The sequence below is a fragment of the Leucoraja erinacea genome, chromosome 8 (assembly GCF_028641065.1).
Source record: "Leucoraja erinacea ecotype New England chromosome 8, Leri_hhj_1, whole genome shotgun sequence".
Classification (NCBI taxonomy): domain Eukaryota; kingdom Metazoa; phylum Chordata; class Chondrichthyes; order Rajiformes; family Rajidae; genus Leucoraja; species Leucoraja erinaceus.
Window position 1 is genome coordinate 37,974,158 of NC_073384.1, and position 24,874 is coordinate 37,999,031.

The following is a 24,874-nucleotide window of genomic DNA, read 5'->3' on the forward strand; positions in this document are numbered from 1 at the left end:
TCTACACAGCAGTTTCTGCCTCCCATTTGTGGAAGCTGGGATTATTTGTACAGTAGATGAAGTTAAGCAGATATCTAATGGAAGTTACACAATTGGAGCCATGTAGCCATGGATGATGTTAATGTAGTCAAAGTAGAGGACCTAATTTTTGGTTAAGATAAAGTGCAATGGAAATGTATTTCTTCCACACATTGGCACAGTGGTGCAGTGGTGGAGTTGCTGCCTGACAGCAGTAGAGACCTAGTTGATCCTGACTACAGATGCTGTCTGTATGAAGGTTGTATGTTCCCCTTGTGACCACGCGGGTGCAGTAGATGAGGTTGGAGGAAGTGCACGTGAACCTCTGCCTCACCTGGAAAGACTGTTTGGGTCCTTGGATGGAGGCAAAGGGACAGGGGTTGTATCTCCTGTGGCTGCAAGGGGAAGTACCTGGGGAGGGGGTGGTTTGAGTGGGAAGGGACGAATTGACCAGGGAGTTACGAAGGGAATGGTCTCTGCGGAAAGGGGAGGAGATGGGAAGATGGGGCCAGTGGTGGGATCCCATTGGAGGTGGCGAAAATGTCGGAGGATTATATATTGTATGCGACGGGTGGTGGGGTGGAAGGTGAGGAGAAAGGGGACGCTGTCCTTGTTACGGAGAGGGGGATGGGGAGTAAGAGCGGAGCTGCGGGATATAGAGGAGACCCTGGTGAGAGCCTCATCTATAATAGAAGAGGGGAACCCCAGTTCCCGAAAGAATGAGGACATCTCCGATGCCCTGGTCTGGAACACCTCATCCTGGGTGCAGATGCGGCATAACGGAGGAATTGGGAGTAGGGGGATAGAGTCCTTACAGGAAGCAGGGTGGGAAGAAGTTAGTCAAGATAGCTATGGGAGTCAGTGGGTTTATAATCAGTTCTCAGAAGAAACAACAGTCAAGACAGAGGCAGTTTGGAGATAGACACAAAAGCTGGAGTAACTCAGTGGGACAGGCAGCATCTCTGGAGTTTTTAAAAGGTTTCATGCTTGTATTACGACTTTAAAGCTAGCCAGGCAAATCTTCCGTGGCTTGGGGACATGGGCAGAAAGAATGGGTGACATTTCGGGTCGAGACCCTTCTTCAGACTGGTTAGGGATAAGGGAAACGAGAGATAAAGACGCATTGGGGAGATTGATGTGGATAAAGAACAATGAATGAAAAGATATGGGAGTAAAAAAAGTAACGGGGTGATAGTGGGGTACCGCAACTGTTTGTGGGACCCCAAAATGAGAAGCTAGTAATGACTTGGGTGAGGGAGGAGGGATATCTCCAAAGAGATGGAAGCTTGCCGGGGCTACCTGAAGTGAGAGAAATCAACTTGGATAGGCTGGGTGCGTGGGCAAATGTTTGGCAGATGCAGTATAATGTGGATAAATGTGAGGTTATCCATTTTGGTGGCAAAAACGGGAAAGCAGACTATTATCTAAATGGTGGCCGATTGGGAAAGGGGGAGATGCAGCGAGACCTGGGTGTCATGGTACACCAGTCATTGAAGGTAGGCATGCAGGTGCAGCAGGCAGTAAAGAAAGCGAATGGTATGTTAGCTTTCATTGCAAAAGGATTTGAGTATAGGAGCAGGGAGGTTCTACTGCAGTTGTACAGGGTCTTGGTGAGACCACTCCTGGAGTATTGCGTACAGTTTTGGTCTCCAAATCTGAGGAAGGACATTATTGCCATAGAGGGAGTGCAGAGAAGGTTCACCAGACTGATTCCTGGGATGTCAGGACTGTCTTATGAAGAAAGACTGGATAGACTTGGTTTATACTCTCTAGAATTTAGGAGATTGAGAGGGGATCTTATAGAAACTTACAAAATTCTTAAGGGGTTGGACAGGCTAGATGCAGGAAGATTGTTCCCGATGTTGGGGAAGTCCAGGACAAGGGGTCACAGCTTAAGGATAAGGGGGAAATCCTTTAAAAACTGAGATGAGAAAAACTTTTTCACACACAGAGTGGTGAATCTCTGAAACTCTCTGCCACAGAGGGTAGTTGAGGCCAGTTCATTGGCTATATTTAAGAGGGAGTTAGATGTGGCCCTTGTGGCTAAAGGGATCAGAGGGTATGGAGAGAAGGCAGGTACGGGATACTGAGTTGGATGATCAGCCATGATCATATTGAATGGCGGTGCAGACTCGAAGGGCCGAATGGCCTACTCCTGCCCCTAATTTCTATGTTTCTTGCACGGAAAGGTTGTACCACTTACTATCCCTTGTAAATCATTACCGTTTAACTAAAGATCAATCGGGATGGGGAAGTGTAGTGAAATATTAGCTTTCCTAGTTATAGTATTTTTAAATGTGTACATTTTCTCCATTTGCAGACTACCAATATAGAACTGTGGCCCAGGCTTGTGATCAGAAAACCAGAATAGGGCTGGCCAGAATGAAAGACATTGACCTTCGCTTCTTTTTACGCCCTCCTTTACTGAAAGCAATTGAGGTCTGTAAATCTCTTATTGTATTTTGCCTTGGTTTTAAAATATATTACGTTTTAACGCCTGCAGTAGCAATGACTCTGACGCTAAAGTCGTGGTATCATTTGAGAATTGTAGGCTAACTGGACCTCCTGGAGGAGGCAATAGGGGCCTTGTACTAGGCTAGTGGTAGAGCTAGTAAAGTGTTTAAGAAGGAACTGCAGATGCTGGAAAATTGAAGGTACACAAAAATGCTGGAGAAACTCAGCGGGTGCAGCAGCATCTGTGGAGCGAAAGAAATAGGCAACGTTTCGGGCCAAAACCCTTCTTGACACATTTTCTCTGGGTGCTTTGGTTTCTTCCGACACTCCAAAGACGTGCTGGTTTGTCTCTTAATGTGTAGGATTGTGTTAGTGTACGGGGTGATCGCTGGTTGGCATGGTGCAGTGGGCTGAAAGGCCTGTTTCGGTGCTGTATCTTTGAAGTATAAAATAAAGTCTAAAGTCACTCATCTACACTCGGGGCAATGTCAGGGACCAATTAACACATTTTTTGGGATGTGGAAGGAAACCAGAATACTTGTCTCGGGGTGAATGTCCAAACTGCACACAGCACCAGGGGTCAGGGTCGCTAGAGCTGCGAGGCAGAAGCCCTCTATCACCCAGATGATGTAAAGATGTGAGTGAGATATGTAGAGAGAAAATTAAAGAGTTGAGGACAATTGAGCCATCCACAGTGCACAGATATATGATAAAGGGAATAACGTTTAGTGCAAGGTTCGTTCGCTCGTGTGTCAGACGATGTTCTGCCATTGCTTTGCCACAGCCAGTGCTACATCTGTGCCTCTGCGGAGATCGTCCGCAGTGCATGCCTCTCCGCTGCAAGTCAGCCATTGTCTGTACCTCTCCACAGTTGCACTTGTCAGAGTCAGAGAGGCCCTACTTCTTTAGGTTGAATCCGCAACGTCCCACTCCAGTGCGGAGGCGGTTTAGGGCTTTTCAGGTAGTATAAGGCAGGTGGTGTCCTGGTGCCTGGTGCAATGTAAGACTACGGAAAGCCAGAAAGAACGGCCTGCCAAGCCGACCCTTGCTCGTCCCCCAAGAACCACAGAGGAGGAAGGATCTGGTGACGGTGGGCGCAAGAGCAAGGAGTGGTAAAAGAGTGAGCTGAGGTCTTGCCTACTGCGCCCTCAAGGTCGGCTGCGGGAGGCGCTACCTGGGCAGAAAGGCTGAAGGTGGCCGGTCGAGGAGAGGGACGATGGTTCATTGGATGATCTGGACGGAGGCGATAGCTGGAGGCGCTGCAGCAGACGGGCTCGCCTGGATCAGGTGCTGTTCCAGGAGACCCAGCATACGGACCAGACTGAACCTTGGAGATGGCGTCTCTTGCATGCGGTCTCTGTGGACTATTTCTCTGCATTTTGTACTAATCAGGGATTGTGCTTATGTATGGCAGTACTTTACTGAACTGTATGCAAAAAAATAATTTCACTGTGTGTCTGTACATGTGATAATAACGAGCCATTGAAGAAAGATTGAACACTTATTTCCTGCCCTGTTTGCAGGACTCGTACATTGAAGATGAACTTCGACGTCTCCTGGCCTGCCTACCACAGTCTGAAGTGGATCAGTGTGTGCAGTACTTTACCTCACTGGCTTTAAGAGAGAGTAATCAGTCTATGTCAGCGCAAAGGGTAAGGTTAAAGTATCTGATCTGGTGCTGGCCTTTGTGTTGATAAAGGAGCAACCTTAGTCTGAAAATCAAGGTGTAAAATTATTTTGAATAGAACTAAAGAACCAGGTGTGAATGCAATGTGGGGATATTTTTGCACGGCCTCTAACTGTTATCATCATTATATCGGACGGGATGGGAGATTGCAACCTTCACGTGGTCCACCCCGTTTCGACTAATGCAAACAACCCGACGTGCACAAACAAATGATCAAATAGAACAAGTTGACTTACAACTTTAGGCTGTGCACGCCATATGCAAGAAGAAGATTATATCGGACAGTATAAATCAGGAACCTGATGTAGGTACTTTAGTTGGGAGATGCTGCATGGAAACAGGCCCTTCTGCCCACTGAGTCCATGCCTTTCATCACTCCAGTTCTATAGTTTCCCATTTGTAATCCACTCCCTACATATCCGTTCCCACTAGTTCTCTGTTATCCCATTTTCTAATCTACTCCCTACACATTTGGGTCAATCGTACAGAAGCCAATTAACTTACGAACCCAGAGCACCCGGAGGAAACCCATGTGATCACAGGAATAACCTGCAAACTCCATATAGACACCACTCAAGGTCAGCATCAAACCTGGGTCTCTGGCGCTGTGAGGCAGCAGCTCTACCAGCTTTGCTACCGTGAAAATTTTGTTTTCTCTGACTTAGCCTTCCATTTCCGGCCAAAGGATGTATGTAATTCTTTCTAAACAAGTGTTTAGAAAGAAAAGCATTAGTTTAGTTTATTACAAGTGTACCGAGGTACAGTGAATGGTTTTTGTGTGCTAATCGGTCAGTGGAAAGACTTTACATGATTACAATTGAGCCATCCGCAGTGTACAGATATATGATAAAGGGAATAACGTTTAGTGCATGGTAAAGTCCAATTAAATATGGTCCAAGGGTCTCGAATGAGGTAGATAGGTCAAGACCGCTCTCTAGTTGATAAGATGGTTCAGTTGCCTGATAACAGCTGGGAAGAAACTGTCCCTGAATCTGGAGGTATGTGTTTTCACATTTCTGTACCTCTTGCTTGAGAGAGCTGAGAAGAGGGAATGACTCGCCTTTAGTTATTTATTATTGATATTGTAATGCAGATGCTGGAACGTTAAGCAAAAATCACAAAGTGCTGGAGGTACTCAGCAGGTCAGGCAGCATCTCTGGAGATCCATGTTCTCCAGAGATGATCCCTGACCCGCTGAGTTACTCCAACACTTTGTGATGTTTATTCTTAGACATTATTATTTGACATGATTATCAATTCTGAATGTTTAAAACGCTTCTTTAAAAAGCCTTTATTTAATTGGCATTATTGACATGTAGAGAAAATGGATCAAGTTATTTCCATCTTGTTTCAGGGTGGCCTATGGTGCTTTGGAGGAAATGGCCTGCCTTATGCACAGAGTCTGAGCTCTGTTCCCAGTGAGAAGGTTGAATCATTTTGTCTGCAAGCTCTCGCTAAACATTCTAAGGTAACGTTTGTTTATTCTATGAAATATCTAAACTAAGACGGCTTGATTGGCGTCTTTTCGCTGACTGGATAGCATGCAACAAAAAAGCTTTTCACTGTACTTTGGTACATGAGACAATAATAAACTAAACTCAAGAAAGGTTTGCTTGATCAATTCCTCGAATCCTGTGACTGCTGTATGTGTGGAGAAGGATCAATAGGCCAATAGGGTTTATAGGAATGAGAAGACAGCTCATCGACGGGGCTTGAGAGACCTGTTACATGGAGTATGTTTCCCCTGGTCAATGAGACTCGAACGAGTGGCCAGAATCTCTGCATACATGCTTTGTTCAATTGGAGCATGATGAGTCTGGGTTTCTCTATGAAGATCAAGTTGTTGAATGTGTTTAATGTTGAGACAGAAATTTGCCCTTTGTCCCAATATGGATCAGAACATGATGCCGTTAAATTAATTTCTTCTGCCTACCCCTCCACTCCCCGCGTACCCCTCCACTCCCTACATATCCATGTGATGTCCAAAAGACTCTTAAATGCCACCTTCATATCCACTACCACCACCACGTGCTCCAGGCACTCGCCAATGTCTTTCCCTGCACATCTCCTTTAAACTTTGCCACTCTTACCATAATGCTATGCCCTCTAGACTTTGACATTTCATCTCTGGGGGAAAAAGATTCTGAGAACCCGAAATGGTTCTGATTATCTACACTTTGCTGTGTAACGTTGTATTTGAGAAACTCAGTGTGATATTGTGCCACGTTGCTAAATTTCCAGTAGTGGGAGAGTCTAGGACCGGAGAGCACAGCCACAGAATAAAAGGACTTACTTTTACAATGGAGATGAGGAGGAATTTCTTGAGCCAGAGGGTGGTGAATCCGTAGAATTCATTGTCCGAAGGCCATGGAGGTCAAGTCACTAGATATTTATAAAGTGGTGATTGAGAGGTTCTTGATTAGTAAGGGCATCAAAGGTTACGGGGAGAAGGCAGGAGCATGGGGTGGAGAGGGAAAGATAGATCAGCCATGATCAATCAAGGAGCAGACTTCATGGGCTGAATGGCCGAGTTCTGCTCCTATGTCATCGTCTTATATGCTTTTTTCTCTGCTACAGTTATTCTTTCTTCAAGATAAAATGTTTTTGTTTTACTTTGCATCCAACACCAGGTTCCCAGCCACTGTGATGCCATTGTAACAAATGGAGGCTTGCAGTTACTGCAAAAAATTTATCAGCTGCGTCAAGACTCTCAAAAAATTCAAAGGAACATAATTCGGACAATTGGAAATTTGGCTTTAAATGAGCGACTGCACTCAGCCATCGCACAGTCAGGTGACAGCATAACTTGACATCATACGCAGATATTCTGGGTTATTCTGAAAGGAATAGAATTAATTAACCTTGCACGATATGAGCACTCATGAGAACCATTTTACCTTTTTTGATAGCTGCTAGTTTTACTCAATTTTCTTCACAGTTAGTATTTTCAGAAGGTATTTTAAAGGCGGCACAATGGCACAGCTGGTAGAGCTGAAATGCCGTAGCGTCGGAGATCCTGACTTCAGGTGCTGCCTGTGTGGAGTTTGTATGTTCTCCCCGTGACCACATTTGTTTGCTCTGGGTGCTCCGGTTTCCTCCCACATCCCAAAGACTTATGGGACGGCACAGTGGAACAGCGGTAGAGTCGCTGCTTTACAGCGCCAGAGACCCGGGTTTGATCCTGACCACGGGTGCTGTCTGTGTGGAGTTTGTACGTTCTCTCTGACAGCATAGGTTTTTTCCAGGTGTTCCAGTTTCCTCCCACACTCTAAAGACGTGCAGGTTTGTAGGTTAATAGGCTTTAGTAAAATTGGCACGTAGGATAGTGCTAATGTACCGGTAATCACTGGTCAGCGTGGCTTTTGTAAGCCGAAGGGCCTATTTCCGTGCTGTATCTAAAGTAAAGCCTAAAGTGTGGGTTTGTAGGCCTCTGTAAATTGTCCCTAATTTGGAGGAAGTAGATGGGAAAGGGTATAACATAGAACTAGTGTGAATGGGTGATCAATGGTCAGCGTGGACTCGGTGGGCTGAAGGGTCTGTTTCCGTGTGGTGTCTTTTAAGAAAAAAAAGTTTTACATGATATTGTGCAGGCTTTGAAATTGTTGATTGTATTTATCATTGTGAGGACATGGCAAAGTGGGATCTGTAAACTAATGGAGAGGGTCTTTGGGTTGCAGGATGGATTGGCATACTGGCTGAGGTGATGAAATCCCCGCATGTTATCCAGGCCTCGCATGCTGCAAGAGCTTTGGCAAACCTTGACAGAGACACCATGGAAGAGAAGTACGAAGATGGAGTATATATCCTTCATCCTCAGTACAGAACAAAGTAAATGGTGCAGAGATATCGTCGTTTGAAAATAATCACCCTGCATTTTTTTGCGACAGTATTGCATGCCAACATGACGTGTTATTAACCGTGCTTAGCTAATGGATAATGTAAGTGAGTGAATCAGAACATTTAGTAAGTCTAAATGCACTAGTTCAGATATTATATTACAAGTTAGTGTCTCTAAAGTTGGGTATATTGATGGGGAAAAAATGTTGATAAATCTAGCTTAATTTGTAATTGATATGCGTACAAGCAATTTGTCTACAAAAAAGCACAGGCCTGAATATCTATGTAGCTGGTTAACTGACTTTGAAAGAACTGTGCCATTCTGCTCCCAGTAGGTCATTGCTTTCTAACTTAGTTCAGTTCCTTTAATGTATTTATCCCATAATTCACCTCGGTACCAGAGTATGGTCACCCCATTACAGAAGAGATGTGTAGTTTTTGGAGAAATTAACGAATGCAGCCTGGATGAGAGGAGAGGTTGGACAAACTTGGATTGGTTTCTCTGGAGCGTTAGGTCAACGGGAGATCTGACAACTCAGCAGGTCAGGCAGCATCTGTGGAGAACATGGATAGGTGACATTTTGGGTTTGCACCCTTTTTCCCAGGATGGAAATGTCAAAGACTAGAGTACTCATGTGTTGTTAATAGACAGCACAAGCTGGAATTGTTCTCTTTTAAACATAGCAGATTGGAAGGAATGGATCACACTTGTGGACGATTCAAGAGTAAGGCGACGCAAAATGAAGGTAACCAGCAAAAGAACCAAAATGAGCAGAAAAGCTTTCTCAAGCAGCGAGTGTTTGGGGTCTTTGATGCACTGTTGGGATCATAGTAGGGGTAAATTTAGTTGTAACATTTGTAGGGGGAGCTGGATGATGTCTAACAGGAAATAATTTGCAGGGAATGAGTAGGGAAGTGGTATGGCTGGATTGTTACTCAGAGCTGGTATAGACTCTATGGTCCTTGTGGCCACTTTCCATGCTGTAACCATTCTGTGAATGGTTTGCTATCCGCGATGTCCCAATGCAATTCCTTTAAAAACAGTGCTTGTGCAGTGTTAATCATTAAGGGATTTTCTAATGCTGATAAATTGAGTCTTCCGGTTACAACTTTTGAGTTATTTCCTTCAACCTGTCACGTTTTGTCAAACATTTTGCAGCGTTGGTGCAAGTATAGTACAGACACTGATCTGTTTTTATCATCAGTCAGCCAATCAAAGCAGACGTTCTTTTTATTCATGGCCTGCTGGGAGCAGCTTTTAAAACATGGCGGCAGAAGGATTGCAGTGACATGGAGGATAAGAATGGCGATTACACGGAATGTTGGCCGAAGGTACCAATGAAATCTGTGGATTATTGGCTTTAATGTCTTTTGTTGCAGCCATTTTCCACCACTGCTTCCAACCCTCCTTTCCACCTCCCCCCATTCTGTCCTTTCCCAGCCCCCACCCCCCACCTCACCACTTCCATTATCTCCTTGGTCCTGCCTATAAGTGATACAGTATTTCGACATGAAATGCACACAATCTGGTAAAAATAAATCCTTTATTCCATGATGACTGTGGTTGAATCACTGTCAGGCAGTATAGATTTGAAAGGCAGTGGAGAAGTACTGAGATTGTGGGTCTGAGCAAAAAGCAACGTGCTGGAGGAACTCAGCGGACCAGTCAGCATCCATGGAGGGAAATGGACTGATAATGTTTCTTCCGAACTGACCCGAGTTCCTCGATCAGTATTGTGTTTTGCTCAAGATCTGCAGTCTCTTGTCTTGGGATTGATGGACTGCCAGAAACTCTCTGCAAAGGCTTTACTCATGATCAACCCATCCAGTCCAGTTATTAATCTAATCAACCTCCAATATTATTTCTGAACAAAATGTATCAAAATAGATAATTTCACATTTCCAATGCAGTTAGGCAGGGTGGTGCAGTGAGATCAGCGTATGAGCAGGCATTTGCCTTATCTCTGCCCATTCACTTAAACCATCCATATCCCTTGATTCAAAGTGCCCCGGGGTATTATGTGGTCTCTCTTATAGAACAGGCTTATCTCTGTCTTGCACCTCTAATACCCAAGAGCAAAACCATTAAGTTTGTTGCTGGCTAATATTCTGGTTTTCTTTAAGACGTAGTAAAATAATTATTATATTGTACCTTTGTTCATTCCAAAATGACTGCTTTAGAGTCGTGTTATCATACAAAGGTTGACACTGGGCCACTGTTTCTGCATTAATAGACAAAGCCAAGTATGCACCTCATTCTCCATAGGGCACTTGGATCTCCAGTCACTGAGCTGGGTATCATGACTTCAATTTGACCAAAACATTGCACCCTATGACTAATTCCCATCAGGATCCCATCACCCAGTGGTTGCTGGCGGTCACGAGTTCCAGATTAGTCGGAGATGTTAGGGTAGGTGACCAAAACGTTTTAAATATTCCTGTAAGGAGGAAAGTGTTTTGTGGGGGAGGGGAGAAAAGTTCAGAACTTGTGGCCTGCAGACAGGAGAGATGTCTGACAACAGTGGAGTAATACAATTTGGGGATGAGCAAGTGTCCTTGAGTGCCCGTACCTGGAAGATTACAGATAGGCAGGGTGGTGCAGTGGAGGGATCCAAAGATAGAGATGATCATATTTAAGATCAGCGTATGAACAGGCATTGTACAGTGTACAGCGTACGAACAGGCATTTCGGGTCACCGAGTCCGTACCGACCAGCGGTCACCCTGTACACTAGCACTATCCTACATACTAGGGACAATTTACTGAAGCCAATTAACCTGCAAACCTGTACATCTTTGGGGTGTGGGAGGAAAACGGAGTACTGGAGAAAACCCACGCATGTCATAGGGAGGAAGTACAAACTCCATACAAACTGTGGTCAGGAACAAACCCGGATCTCCGACGCTGTAAGGTGGCAACTCTTCCGCTGCACCACTGTGCCGCCAGTATGGGGGGTAGCATTTTGGTCGAGCTCAAGTCTATGAAGGTGGAGGAAAAAATTCACCTGGGGTTGCAATCAGGTCCTAAAGTAAAAAAAGTCATGGGTCAGGATTTTGGCAGCAGAATTTGAGGCAGGTCCAAATCTGGTTTGCTACAGAGATAAGTTAGGTCATCAAGTTACCAATATTTCAAGTTATAAAATTAAATGCATGTCTTCGTCTTTGACCACATCATTAAAAATGTGAGATTTTTAAATACCGTAAATGGAGTCTTGTAGACAATTATTTTCAGTCGATCAATTAAACCGAGTATGGTGTGAGTTTAGAAACCGTTGTACAATTCTGATAGATTTTTTTCGGTTTCAACGGGTTTTTGATTTAATGTGTGCATATTCCTGATTTTTTTTTTTTTTGCCCTCAGGCATGGTTGGCTGCAGATTGTCCCAATCTAAGGATATTAACAGTGGAGTACGACACTCAGCTCAGTGACTGGAGATCCAAGTGTCCTGTGGAGAATGAGAGGTATATATGTGGCTTTGTCTATTAATGCAGAACTGATGAGAATTTGCATGCATATAAATCCATATCATGTCCTGATAATGTCTCCAAGGTACTGGCACCAGTAGCTGCCTTTCAAGTGTGGTTATTGGCATTGATGCCAGCAAATTATTGAAGATCTGTCTTGGAGATAATGCTTGAGAAAGGAACTTGGGAGAGCTCCCTAATCTTCCTTGAATTATGCATTTGCAGCCTCCTGTACTCAAAGTAAATCTTATTGAAATGTTGAAACAGTAGCTCTTCTGACAGTGCAGAACATCTGAATGGTTGGATTAAATTGACCAAGTCTACAATCTTCTGCCCCAAGTTTCCTACCTACTTGGAGTCGAGGATTTGCAACATCATGTTTCAGCTGGACAAGATGTTAGCCACATTTGTAGTACTATATACAATTCTAGTTGCCCTACTATAGGAAGGATGTCATTAAATTGGAAAGGGTGTAAAACAATTTGTCAAGTCAAGTCGCATTTATTTATATAGCACATTTAAAAAAACAACTCTCGTTGTGCCTAGACCGTGGGATATTTAGCAACCCCAAGTCGGCCGATCTGAGGGGCCTGGAGGTGGAGTGGTGGGTGAGAAGACTTTTTATGTAGGTGGGGGCAAGCTCATTGAGGGCTTTGTAGACATGGAGGAGTATTTTGAAGTTTATACGAAACCGCACAGGGAGCCAGTGGAGAGAGGCCAGGATCGGGGTGATGTGGTCCCTTTTTCAGGTGCCCGTCAGGAGACTCGCTATGGCGTTTTGGACCAGTTGCAGGCGGAACAGGGAAGATTGGCTGATGCCAGTGTAAAGGGAGTTGCAGTAATCTAGTAATTTATGAGGATGTTACCAGTTCTGAAGAGTTGTAAGAATAGGTTGGGACTGTATTCCCGGATATGTAGGAAGCCGAAGTGTTTAGTTTAGAGATACAGGGCAGAAAAGGGGTCCACGTCCGGCCGAGTCCATGCCGACCAGCGTTTTAAAGGCAATTCATACAGTCGACATTTTATGTCAACGATCTTTCGTCAGAATTTAAAATTAAAAAAATTGCAGATGCTGTAAATTTGAAAGCTAACTTACCTTGCATTTTGTTTTGATCCAGGAAATCCTTGGCCTACAGAGGCCGGGAGCTACTGACTAAACTGAAGGCTGCGGGTGTTGGGGATAGGCCGGTGGTGTGGGTGGCACATAGTATGGGAGGTATGGACTTTATAACATCAACAGCTTTTTATCTCTTTCATCATTGCAAATGCATATGCTTTTAATCACAAATGACAATTAAATTGACTCTTGACTCTTGACAAAACCATGATGGATTATTGCAGGTGGAAGCTCATCCGGTGGACTTTTTGTTCCATTCCTCAACTCCATCTCCACAGCTCTAGTTTCTTACCCCTCCACCCACTCCCTTGTTTTATATTAGTATTAAATCTGCTTTTGTAACCCGCTCACCACTGTTCTAGCAACCATGTTTTTTAAATGTTCTCACTCATAGTGTTATATAGAAAGTGGTCCTGAGCTTCCAGAAAGTGACCCTGAGCTACTATCTACCTCACTAAAGACCCTCAGACTATCTTTAATCAGACTTTACTGGACTTTTATCTTGCATTAAACATTATTCCCTTCATTGTGTACCTCTACACTGTGGATGGCTTGGTTGTAATCATGTATAGTCTTTTCACTGACTGGTTAGCATGCAACAAAAAGCTTTTCACTACCTCGTGACGATAAACTAAACTAAGATACGCAATGAAACACCAGTAAAGGGAGGTATTCATTTGATAACCCCAATGATATATTGGCATCTACACGCCTAGTTTTTGTTGTCCCACTAGATTCTCTGGGATTGGGTTTCGTGGTTAAACATTTACCTTGTATTTTGGCATTAAACTTGGTTCTCTTGTGCAGGGATTGTGGGAAGAACTGAGCTGTACGCTCCATTTTGTCTTTCAACATGGGTAACACTTCATTCTGTGGGAATGGAACTTTACTCTAGTGAACATGCCCTTCAGAGCTAGGCTAAACATGCCTGGTGCCAACGGCCCATAGAATCAAAAACAAGTTTGTTAAACACAATGAAGAGCTTGTGAACTCAAGGTTACTCCTAGACACTCTAATCATCCTACATAGATAGAGAAGCCTGTTTTTCAGAAAGTTACTGAATGTTGGATCAGAATAGTTAACCCTGTAAACAAATGTACGTGACTAACCTTGCTTTGATGCTATCAAAAATGATATAAAGACACTGTATGCTTTGAATCTGTGGAACAGTCTTTTGCTTATCTGTTCTCCTTGACTGACAAGTTATTGTTAACAAAGAAGTTAACCGTCACTCGCGTCTTGCACAAATTATTCCGACACTTGGTTGAGTGCTTATTCTGGCGTTATAGCACAAGTGCTTTGTTTTAATAGTAATTCAGCATGTATGAGTGTAACTAGCAAACTCCATTTCTGTTGTCCCTGCATTTAACTTTTGCAATCTTTTTCAATTGCAGGCTTGCTGGTCAAAAAGATACTTTTAGATGCTTCAGAGGATCCTGAAATGAAGTCAGTGGTTCAGAATACCCAAGGGATTGTATTTTACAGTGTACCTCACAGTGGATCTCACCTGGCTGAGTACTCTGTGAATGCTCGTTTCCTACTGTTTCCTTCTGTTGAAGTCATGGAGTTGAGTAAAGGTGAGACTGCCTTGTCTCATCAAATTCTGGTTTTGTTCTGTCGGTCACTATGCACATCATTTGATGGTTGAATTTTGAGCCCCATATCTGAGGGGGGTTGTGCTGGCGTTGGAGAGCGTCCAGAGGTGGTTTATGAGAATGATCCCAGGGATGATTGGGTTAACGTAAGATGAGCGTTTGACGGCACTGTGCCTGTACTTGCTGGAGTTTTGAAAGATATGGGGGGACCTCATTGAAGCTTACCAAATATTAAAAGGCCTGGATAGAGTTGATGTGGAGAGAATGTTTCTACTAGTAGGAGAGTGTAGAGGACACAGCCTCGGAATAAAAGGACGAACCTTCAGAAAGGAGATGAGGAGGAATTTCTTTAGTCCGAGGGGGCTGAATCTGTGGAACTCATTGCCACAGATGGCAATTGTCACATAGAAAACTGAGTTGCAGGGATGTGGATCATAGGCAGGCAGAAGGTATTTTATTTTAGCGTAATGCTCGGCAGACATTGTGGGCCGAAGGATTTGTTACTGTGCTGTACTGTTCTATGTTCTATGATGGGGTTATTGAAAAGTAGAAGGGAGTAAACCTGAGCTGAGAAAGTGCCTAAGGTGTGATCCATCTGCTGTCCCTGCAGTGATCCCACCATTGAATACTGGAGGGGAAAATGAAAGGATGGAATCAACAGCTTGAGAAATTGCGAGTTCAGATATGAGCAAGACAAGGTGGTGAAATTCAGTGGGACGAGTGTAGATAAGGTATGTTGGTCAGCATGGGCAGGTTGGCCTTAAGGGCCTGTTTCCACACTGTATGACACTGACTAGAGAATCATAAAAGAGAAGTGGAGAGTAATTGTCAGGGAGGGGTATATCAGCCTACCCGGAAGAAACCGGACATTTTTTACAGGACATGTGGCAGTCTGCACACAGCCAAAGCCAAAAACCGTTATATGTTTAAAGTTTTACTTACGTTTATGGAAATAATAGGGGAAAAAAGGAAATAATAGGGAGAATTAGCTAAAAAAAGGTGTTGACCAGAATCAGTTTTTTTTGTTTTTAATTTTTTGATCTTTTTTAAAAGTAATATTAGTGCTACAACACTTTTTGGTAAAGTCACATCTGTTTGCAGCATTATTATTTAAATCTAATTCAGTTAATCATCTTCTACACCCCTCTGCTTTAATTACAAAGTACGTGTACTGTCTTAACACCAGAATAAGCGGAGCTCAATCAAGAAAACGAACCCAAGACCCACAGCCAGCAGCAAGCCCCGCCTACAGAAAGTACTATCTAAGCTGACGTTATGCAAACTTATGCTGGGAAGTGGGGTTGTTTGGGCAAAGGGGGCAAGGGCGGTAAGTTAACTCCATAGGGGGTGGCCGTAAGGAATCAGGCTACCTACGGAGATCCCAGAGACACAGCAGCATTTCCCAACTAAAAAACTGATGGTGTGTGTAGATGCAAGTATATCATTGGGGTTATCAAGTGGTGTTCACAGGTGATTCGTTGAGTTGGGCCCATGACACCTCGGGAAGGCTCAACAGTTAGTTCTGGCGTCCCAGAACAACTCCCCTCAATACCTGCTCTCACTACCTATGCTACCAGTTTCTACTAAATAAAATAAACTATAGACGATTAATTTACTCTTGACAAATGATAAACAGTTCCACTTATTCTAACCCATCCAACTCGTAGCACCAGAAATATCACGTATCAGTGATATCAGTCTTTCAGATATGGGATGTCCAAAGAATGCTGAAAATTCACTTTTGCAGTATTTCCTTTTGTAATGTATTGAATTGGAATAATAAGCTAATTAGATTTGTCCACTAAAAGCAAGAACTGGTAGAGATTAATTGTCCGTGGTTAATTTAATTTTCAATATTCTCTTGTAGATTCGCCGTCTTTGACAGAACTGAATGATAATTTCACCAAGTTGATAAAGGAACAAGAAGTTAACGTTCTGAGCTTTGGCGAAAAGCTACCAACAAACATTGGCAGTATGATCAAACTACACGTGGTACCTCTCAATTCAGCAGGCAGGACTCTCACTTAACTTTTTTTCTGTGTTTCTAGTCGGGCAGCTTTTTAGGTTGTAATTTCAAGAATCTAAGCATTTCTCCTTTTAGCACCTAGATACTAAGTGTAAACAGATAATCTGCTATCCAATCACAGGATTAGGTTCAGCATCTGTTCAACAAGAACCTAGACCTAATGGCCTCAGAGAAGCCACAAGAACAGAACCCACCTGGATTCTTGTAGAAACCTAGACATAATGGCACCAAGGTGTCACAAAAGCAGAAGCTACTTGAAGTTATTCCGGAAATCCAGACTCGATGGTACCAGCTAAGTGGACATGGACCTCTTGCACCTTGTGTTTTGTCACCTCCACCAGCTCGACCTTACTCACAGGCACTGTTAGCTATTTTGCAAAGCACCATCCATTAACCATTTCCCAAAGTATCCATATTCTTACACATTATCATTGGATGATCAGCCATGATCATATTGAATGGCGGTGCAGGCTCAAAGGGTCGAATGGCCTACTCCTGCACCTATTTTCTATGTTTCTACAACAACACGAATCCCCACCAAAAAGTGGTCCTCCACTTTTGCAATCACCTTGATTTTATTCATATGCACCACCAGACTCAGGTACAGCTTCTTCCTCTCTGTTATTGGGTACCTGGACGGTCCTTCCTTAAGCTAGAATACTGTTCGATTCACCTCTACCTTAGTTTAAGAATAAGGGGTTGGCCATTTAGGACTGAGATGCGGAAAAACCTTTTCACCCAGAGAGTTGTGAATCTGTGGAATTCTCTGCCACAGAAGTCAGTGGAGGCCAATTCACTGGTTGTTTTCCAGAGAAAGTTAGATTTAGCTCTTAGGACTAACGGAATCAAGGGATATGGGGGAAAAAGCAGGAATGGGGTACTGATTTTGGATGATCAGCCATGATCATATTGACTCGAAGGGCCGAATGACCTACTTCTGCACCTATTTTCTATGTTTCTATCAAGGTTATTTGTAGCTACTCTGTGATGCGTATAACTTTAACACAATTTTTTTTAATTCATTTTTCAGATTTGGGGATTGGGGATTTTATTCCACTGGACGTTAATCATCTGGATATTTGCAAACCCAGAAACAGAGACTCCTTCATATATCAGCACAGTTTGAAATTTATAAAAGATGCTCTGGCACAAGCACTCAAAAGTTGAATCACTTCCTTATTCGGACCACTCCGAGGTGCCAAAGTTTTGACGTAAATGGATCCTACCTTCCATGGTGCATTCTAGTGTAATTTCTTCCTTTAAACAAAGCTTTTAAAATATCAAGAATGATAAGTCAAGGACTAATTTAATATTGTATATAATAAATGACTATGTATTCTGTGGGTTTACTCATGTCAGGCTAACAACTTTCAAATAGGTATTTTGTTTGAAGTTTAAAATAATAGATAACCATGTATAAAAATGTCGCTTCAAAATTGCAATAAGCAAAACTTTTATTTATTATTGACTGGAACTATTGGATTAATTTAACTTTGACCTGTGACTATTGCCTATTTTGTAATGTTGAGATTTTAATTTGCTTAATTTACATTACATCGCGTCATTTTCTCCTAGAGCTGTCTTTGCTGTACTTAATTTGGTATACACTATGTGGCAGACAGTATAAGATGCCTGTTTATAAAAAATATTTAACTAGGTATGTCAAGGTAAAAAATATTTAACTAGGGTTGTACCTTCCCACACTTAGAATTGTTATTTTCCGATGGTAATAAACTAATGTACCTGTTCATTGATATTAGTCCAACACTCTTTGATGTGAAGGTGTAGCCATAGGCACTTACTTGAGCCCCAGCTATGCCTGTCTTTTTGTTGGTTGCATCAAACAGTCCTTGTTCTAAAGATACCATGGCCCAATTCCCCCAACTCTTTCTCTGCTACATCAATGACTGCATCGGGCCTGCTTCCTGTGCAGAACTGATCAACTTTACTCCTAACTTCCATCATACCCTCAAATTTACTTGGATTACCTCAGACAAATCTTTTCCCTTTCTCTATCAATCTGTCTCCAACACAAGAGACAGACAAAAGACTGATGACTATGTCTACTACAAACCCACTGACTCCCAGTTATCCTGACCACACCTGTAGAGAACATGTTGACTGATTGCATCATGGCCTGGTTTGGCAACTTGCCCACTGCCCTTTACCTCACCTGAGTGTATCATAATCGAGACGGGTGTGGGCCACATAATACGACCGCCCTCCCAGGTGGTGACAGGCAATGCTGCTCAAAGCTGGCCATCCCCATTGGACCGGGCACCTGCCCTTCTGACAAATCAATGTTCCTCCAACTGATTTGTGTTTTGCACAAGATTCCAGCAGCTGCAGTCTGTCTTGGGATTGTGGAACTGCCCGGATCTCTCTGTAAAGACTCCTCATATGATCAACCCATCCATTCCAGCTCTTAATCTAATCAACCTACCCAAATTGTTTCCAGTGCCTATACATCCTTCCTTAAATTAGGAATTCAATAAAAGACACATTACTCTGGAAGTTGACACTGGCCCACGTCAGGAGATGCTATGGACTATTCAAAACCAGGTTCTGTCCCTCTTTAATAATTGTCTCTAACATTTTACCCACCAACGATGTTAGAGATATAAAACGGTCTATAGGTTACCCGCCTTCTGTTTACTTCCTTTTTTTAATCCAGGTTTCAAATGTCTGTTTATTGTCACATGTACCAATCAACGTACAGTGGATTCATCATTGTGATGGGAGGCAATAAAGTCTTATAAAGTTCAAATTCTTTCGCAATAAACAATATTCTGTTAACTTTCTAACTTACCTACTGCACCCCATCCTTCCAAGGGGTTCTTCCAAAGATTCCAAGTGGAGTAAGGGGTGACCATGGCTGTTAAGGAACATCAGGGACAGTATAAAAATAAAAGAAGTACAACGTAGCAAAGATGAATGGGAAGCAAGGGGATTGGGTAATGTTTAAAGAGCAACAGAAGATAACTAAAAAGACAATACGGGGAGAAAAGATGAGGTACGAAAGTAAGCTAGCCAAGAATATAAAGGAGGATAGTAAAAGCTTCTTTAGGCATGTCAAGAGGAAAAAATTAGTTAAGACCAAAGTTGGACCCGTGAAGACCGACATTTTTTAAAAAAGGTGAATTTATTATGGGGAACTAACAGGAAATTATTATTCTCTATTTAAGAGGGAGTTAGATGTGGCCAAGGGGATCAGAGGGTATGGAGAGAAGGCAGGTACGGGATACTGAGTTGGATGATCAGCCATGATCATATTAAATGGCGGTGCAGGCTCGAAGGGCCAAATGGCCTACTCCTGCACCTAATTTCTATGTTTCTATGTAAGAGGAAAAAATTAGTTAAGACCAAAGTTGGACCCGTGAAGACCGAAAAAGGTGAATTTATTATGGGGAACAAGGAAATGGCATTTGAGTTGAACAGGTACTTTGGATCCGTCTTCACTAAGGAGGACACAAACAATCTGGGGTGAATGAAATCCACATTAGGCAGAAAATGGTGTTGGGTAGACTGATGGGACTTAAGCCTGATAAATCCCCAGGGCCTGATGGTCTGCATCCCAGGGTACTTAATGAAGTGGTTCTAGAAATCGTGGATGCATTGGTGATAATTTTCCAATGTTCTATAGACACAGGATCAGTTCCTGTGGATTGGAGGCTAGCTAATGTTATCCTACATGTTAAGCAACGCGGGAGAGAGAAAACTGAATTATAGACCAGTTAGCCTGACATTGGTGGTGGGGAAGATGCTGGAGTTAATCATAAAAGATGAAATAGTGCCACATTTGGATAGCAGTAACAGGATCGGTCCGAGTCAGCATGGATTTACGAAGGGGAAATCATGCTGACTAATCTGGAATTTTTTGAGGATGTAACTAGGAAAATGGATGAGGGAGAGCCAGTGGATGTAGTGTGAAAAATTATTTTCCTGTAGGACCACCTGAATTTAATTATGGGGATAGGCAATAGTGCATTGGAGTTGAACAGGTGCTCATCCATTCTTCCTGAGGCAAACCTAGGAAAGTTTCGGCAGAAATTTGTTTACCACATGGACTTTCAGAAAGCATTTGACAAGGTCCCACATAGGAGATTAGTGGGCAAAATTAGGGCACATGGTATTGGGGGTAGAGTGCTGACATGGATAGAAAATTGGTTGGCAGACAGGAAACAGAGAGTAGGGATTAACGGCAGGCAGTGACTAGTGGGGTACCGCAAGGCTCAGTGCTGGGACCACAGCTATTTGCAATATACATCAATGATTTGGATGAAGGGATCCAAAGTAACAGCAAATTTGCAGATGACACAAAGCTGGGTGGCAGTGTGAACTGTGAGGAGGATGCTATGAGAACGCAGGGTGACTTGGACAGGTTGGGGGAGTGGGCAGATGAAGTTTAATGTGGATAAATGTGAGGTTATCCACCTTGGTATCATAAACAGGCGGCTGGGGGGCGGGGCGCGGCGGCTGGGGGGCGGGGCGGGCTCAGTGGTTGTTCTCTATATTGGGTAATGGTGGATGCGAATCAAAATCAGCCGATCCCCGCGCTTCAAGTATTGGTGGGTGCGGATCACAGTGGCTGCTCTCCGCGTCTCAGGTAATGTTGTGTGCGGGGGGGATGCACTAGGACTTCCCTTGGGCGGAGACGCGTCCCCCGGTAGCCGCTGTTGTGCCGCCGGTCGGGCCCGGTGCTGCTCGGCGGCGTCTGCAGCCGCGTCTCGCTGAGGCCACCACTGGGCCGTAGGCCGACCGCTCTTTGTGCTCGGGCAACGGGTAAGAAGCCGGAGATGCTTCATCTGAACTGTGAACTCCAGACCTCAGTTCGAAGAAGGGTCTCGATCCGAAATGTCACCCATTTCTTCTCGCCAGAGATGCTGCCTGTCCCGTTGAGTTACTCCAGCATTTGTGTCTATGGTGTAAACCAACATCTTACAGTTCCTGCCACACATTTCGTTTACCTATTTGAGATGTTCTCCTATCTCTGACGAGAATTCGGCAACACCCTCCATCACGTCACATATTCCTTTTCATCAGAGATGCTGCCAAACCCGCTAAATTACTCCAGCATTTTGTGTCTTTTTTTTTAACAGGAAAGAGATTCTTGGGCTATCAGTCCAATCCCTTCATGATCGCTGGCACTATCTGAAAACTGCACACTAACGCTATCCTAGACCGACACACACGAGGGACAGTTATAGCAAAGCAATTAACCTACAAATCCATACGTTTTTAGAGTGTGGGAGCAAACCGGAGATACCGGAGAAACCCCACGTAGGTCACAAGGAGAACGTACAAACTCCATACAGTCAGGATCGAAACCGGGTCACCGGCGCCGTAAGGCTGCAACTGTACCACTAGGAGTTGAGAGTAAATTCTAGGTCACCCGACCTCAGGCCTTTCACCTTGAATGGCACCAGGAAGAACATGTGGAGATAGACAAAAATGCTGGAGAAACTCAGCGGGTGAGGCAGCATCTATGGAGCGAAGGAAATAGGCAACGTTTCGGGCTGAAACCCTTGTTCAGACTCAATAGGCAACGTTTCAGACCGAAACCCCTCTTCAGACACTAACACTCCCTATGTGGAGAGTGGTGTGGCGGATGGGGGGCAAAGTGCATTAATATATTTGCATCCTGTGGTCCATTGAGACAACCCAGAGATTTATGGTGGCTGAGTTAAGAGAGGACACCACTATCACTCCTCCAGGTATGGTGTTCTCGGCATCTTTCTTCCCTTTTGCTCTCTCAAAAGCCCTGCTCAACTCACCTGCTCACCCATCCCACCCCCAATCCCACTATAAATAAAGTGAATAGATTATTTGTGAAACAATGTACACTCATTACATCATGGTTTTCAGGCAGAATTTTACAACAAAAGAAACTTTTTTTGGTTTTAACTTGCGCAATTTTCAATGCATTTGTAATGGCAAGTTAAACTTTGGTGTAGTTCTGAAGTCATCAATGTTGACCATATTACATGAATTGCTTATAGTGTAATTAGTAGAACATCTTCAGTAGAACATATTATTTTCCAATACTGATGACTTTCATTAGTTATTGATTCTGTGTCTATGGTTGCTGACTGACTTACTGATTGTTTCCACCGTTTTCTGATTTTATTTCAGATTTCCTGGGCGTGTTTATTTTTCTGATTTTCTAAATATTTCCTCCCTAGCTATGATTGGTATTTAAAAGGGTTAGTGAATATACTTGATTGCAAAATCTAATTGGAATGGTCCTGTGCATTGTCTTAATCATTGTATTGATGTAAGAACTAAGTATGTAAATTCTGTTTCTGATCTTCAGTTTAAAAGACTTGCCGGTGCCTCAATAATCTGATCTTCAGTCATATTTTCGAGTTTCAATAAAGATGGTTAATGTCTTGAAAGGCATTCTCATTGAATGGTAACTATAAACCTTTGAATTTTAAAAACGCAATTGTATTTGGTTGTCTTAAGTAAAACATGAATGTAGTCAGGCGTAGACACATTAGTGTCAAATGATATAATGGTAACTAATTAATTAGTGTGTGGGAGGAAACCGAAGACCTCGGAGAAAACCTGCGCATGTCATGGGTAGTACGTACAAACTCCGTATAGACGAGCACTCGTCGTCGGGATCGGACCTGGGGCTCTGGCGCTGTAAAGCAGCAAGCCTATCGCAGCTCCACCATGCCGCCCATCTGTCTTAATCCATCTTAAATGTGTAACAACTTAATTTTAAACATTAACCACCACCCCCTCACTAGTTCCAGAGTCTTTCACAAGATCAAAATCTTAGCCACATCCATTTTGAGAAGATTCATTTGTATCTTATTTAAATCAAAACCTTGCTCTTCTAAATTCCCATGAAATCAACATTGCATGTTCAACCGTTCTTCATAAAACAACCCATCCTTGTAAATATTCTATGAATTGTTACGAACTCATTAACATCCTTAAATAAGATTGGTGCTCCTTATATGGGCTCATCAATGTTGTCTATATAAACATAGAACACAAAGTACAGCACAAGTACAAGTCCTTCGGCTGACAATATCTGTGTCTTATCTTAAAGCTATGCCCTCTAGTCTGGGGAAAAAGGTTCTGTCTACCCTAATTATACCCCTCATAATTTTATACGTAAGCATAACCTTCCTGATCGGCAATAAACCTTCCTAATCGGCATAACCTTCCTGATTCAGCAATAAACCGTGGGCGGAATGGTGGCGCAGCAAGTGCCAAAGACCCGGGTTTGAGCCTGATTGCAGGGACTGTCTGTAGGGAGTTCTCCCCGTGACCTGATGGGTTTTCTCTGGTTTCCCCCCACTCTCCAAAGACATACAGGTTTGCTGGTTAATTTGTTTGGTATAATTGTAAATTGCCCCATGAGTAGTGTAAGTGTGCGGGGATCGCTGGTCGGCACAGACTCAGAGGGCCGAAGGGCCTGTTTCTGCGCCTTATCTAAACTACACAAGACTAAATATTTATTTCCTAATTACTCAGTACATGTGTTCTTAACCTTTTGTTAATCTTTCACTATGACACCAAATTCCCTCTATATTTCAGATCTCTGCAATCTCACCATTAAGATCGCACTGTTTTATTTTTCCTACCAAAATGCATGTTGTCCCGTTTCCTACTTTTATAATCTAATCAAATCCCTCCTAGTATCCTCTTCTACATGTTTCTAAATTTCTTTGTTGCATACTGAATTGATAGTGATATTAATATTGATGCAATCATTATTTTTTGTTTATAGTGACCCAGCCATGAAGCAGTTCCTGTTGTACTTGGATGATACAAATGTTTTGGGGAAAAAATTTATAATACAGGACCTTGATGAAACTCATTTATTTGTCTTGGCTGAGGTGGTCCATATCTTACAAGAAAAAGTTGGAGACTTAATGGATCAGAATTCATTTCCATTGACACAGAAGTAAAGTCATGTGATTAAAGAGCTTGAGCTGTTTAAGAAATTAATCAACAATTCCATGACCAGCTGGTGCAAATAGCCTGGAAGACGTTATTTGGAAGTGGTGCATGTAGAAGACTTTTGCTTTAGTATAATAATATTGATTCAAGTGCACCCGGAAAGTAACTGCTATTGCTGGCAGTAACTAGATTCACCATGGGGTATCAGAAGATATGTGAACTTGCTTTGGACAGATTGACCACATGTTACGAGGAAGCTTGCAAAGTTAAAAAGCCATTTGGCAGAACATGTACACTCCACCTTGCCATGGGGCCTAATCCATCCATCGAATCGTGGTCCACCCCCCAATGAATTCAAACCCTTCTAATTTATGTTTGTATTCCAATGTATACTTTTGATGAATTATCACATTCATTATTCCTCCATTTACCTTTTGCTTACCATATAGAGTGTGCCTATACAGGTCAACATGCATTAAAAAATATTTTTTGCCTTTAAAAAAAGCTCTATAGCCATTGTGTAGTTTTATAATTGGTAAATTTCACAATATATAAAAAAAAAAACATTATGTGGAAAGAACTGCAAACTTGAACACCCAAGCTCAGAATCAGTATCACACTTTATTCGGCAAGTATGTTTTGTAACATACGAGGAATTTCATAGGCCAGGTCAGTCATACAATTAAAAGTAACAGATCACTTCAAAACCACATTTTAACATGAACAACCACCACAGTGACTCCTACACATTCCTCA

The 24,874-nt window shown here is 42.9% G+C and overlaps 2 protein-coding genes across 6 annotated transcripts in view; both read left to right on the forward strand.

Annotated features, from left to right (window-relative positions):
- The window catches only part of serac1 (serine active site containing 1), a 38,899-nt gene extending 21,127 nt beyond the window's left edge, over positions 1-17,772 (forward strand). For all 3 annotated transcript variants that reach the window (XM_055639501.1, XM_055639500.1, XM_055639502.1), the window contains 11 exons: positions 2,339-2,457; positions 3,996-4,124; positions 5,514-5,627; positions 6,790-6,952; positions 7,837-7,987; positions 9,202-9,328; positions 11,357-11,457; positions 12,579-12,676; positions 13,972-14,154; positions 16,040-16,183; positions 17,229-17,772. In XM_055639501.1, the coding sequence (XP_055495476.1) occupies positions 2,339-2,457; positions 3,996-4,124; positions 5,514-5,627; positions 6,790-6,952; positions 7,837-7,987; positions 9,202-9,328; positions 11,357-11,457; positions 12,579-12,676; positions 13,972-14,154; positions 16,040-16,183; positions 17,229-17,365 (1,466 nt within the window). In that variant the 3' untranslated portion in view covers positions 17,366-17,772. The remainder of the gene's footprint in view (positions 1-2,338; positions 2,458-3,995; positions 4,125-5,513; positions 5,628-6,789; positions 6,953-7,836; positions 7,988-9,201; positions 9,329-11,356; positions 11,458-12,578; positions 12,677-13,971; positions 14,155-16,039; positions 16,184-17,228) is intronic.
- A 2,900-nt stretch (positions 17,773-20,672) lies between these two features.
- On the forward strand, positions 20,673-24,622 carry gtf2h5 (general transcription factor IIH, polypeptide 5). Of its 3 annotated transcripts, XM_055639508.1 has the most exons (4): positions 20,705-20,804; positions 22,331-22,401; positions 22,512-22,610; positions 23,946-24,622. In XM_055639508.1, exons 3-4 carry the CDS (start codon positions 22,576-22,578, stop codon positions 24,124-24,126), a joined length of 216 nt encoding a protein of 71 aa, XP_055495483.1. In that variant the 5' UTR covers positions 20,705-20,804; positions 22,331-22,401; positions 22,512-22,575; the 3' UTR covers positions 24,127-24,622. The 3 variants fall into 3 exon arrangements, with proteins under 3 accessions (XP_055495482.1, XP_055495481.1, XP_055495483.1); XM_055639507.1 differs by lacking the exon at positions 22,331-22,401 and having other exon boundaries at positions 20,673-20,804; XM_055639506.1 differs by lacking the exons at positions 22,331-22,401; positions 22,512-22,610 and having other exon boundaries at positions 20,681-20,804.
- Positions 24,623-24,874: the final 252 nt, after the last annotated feature.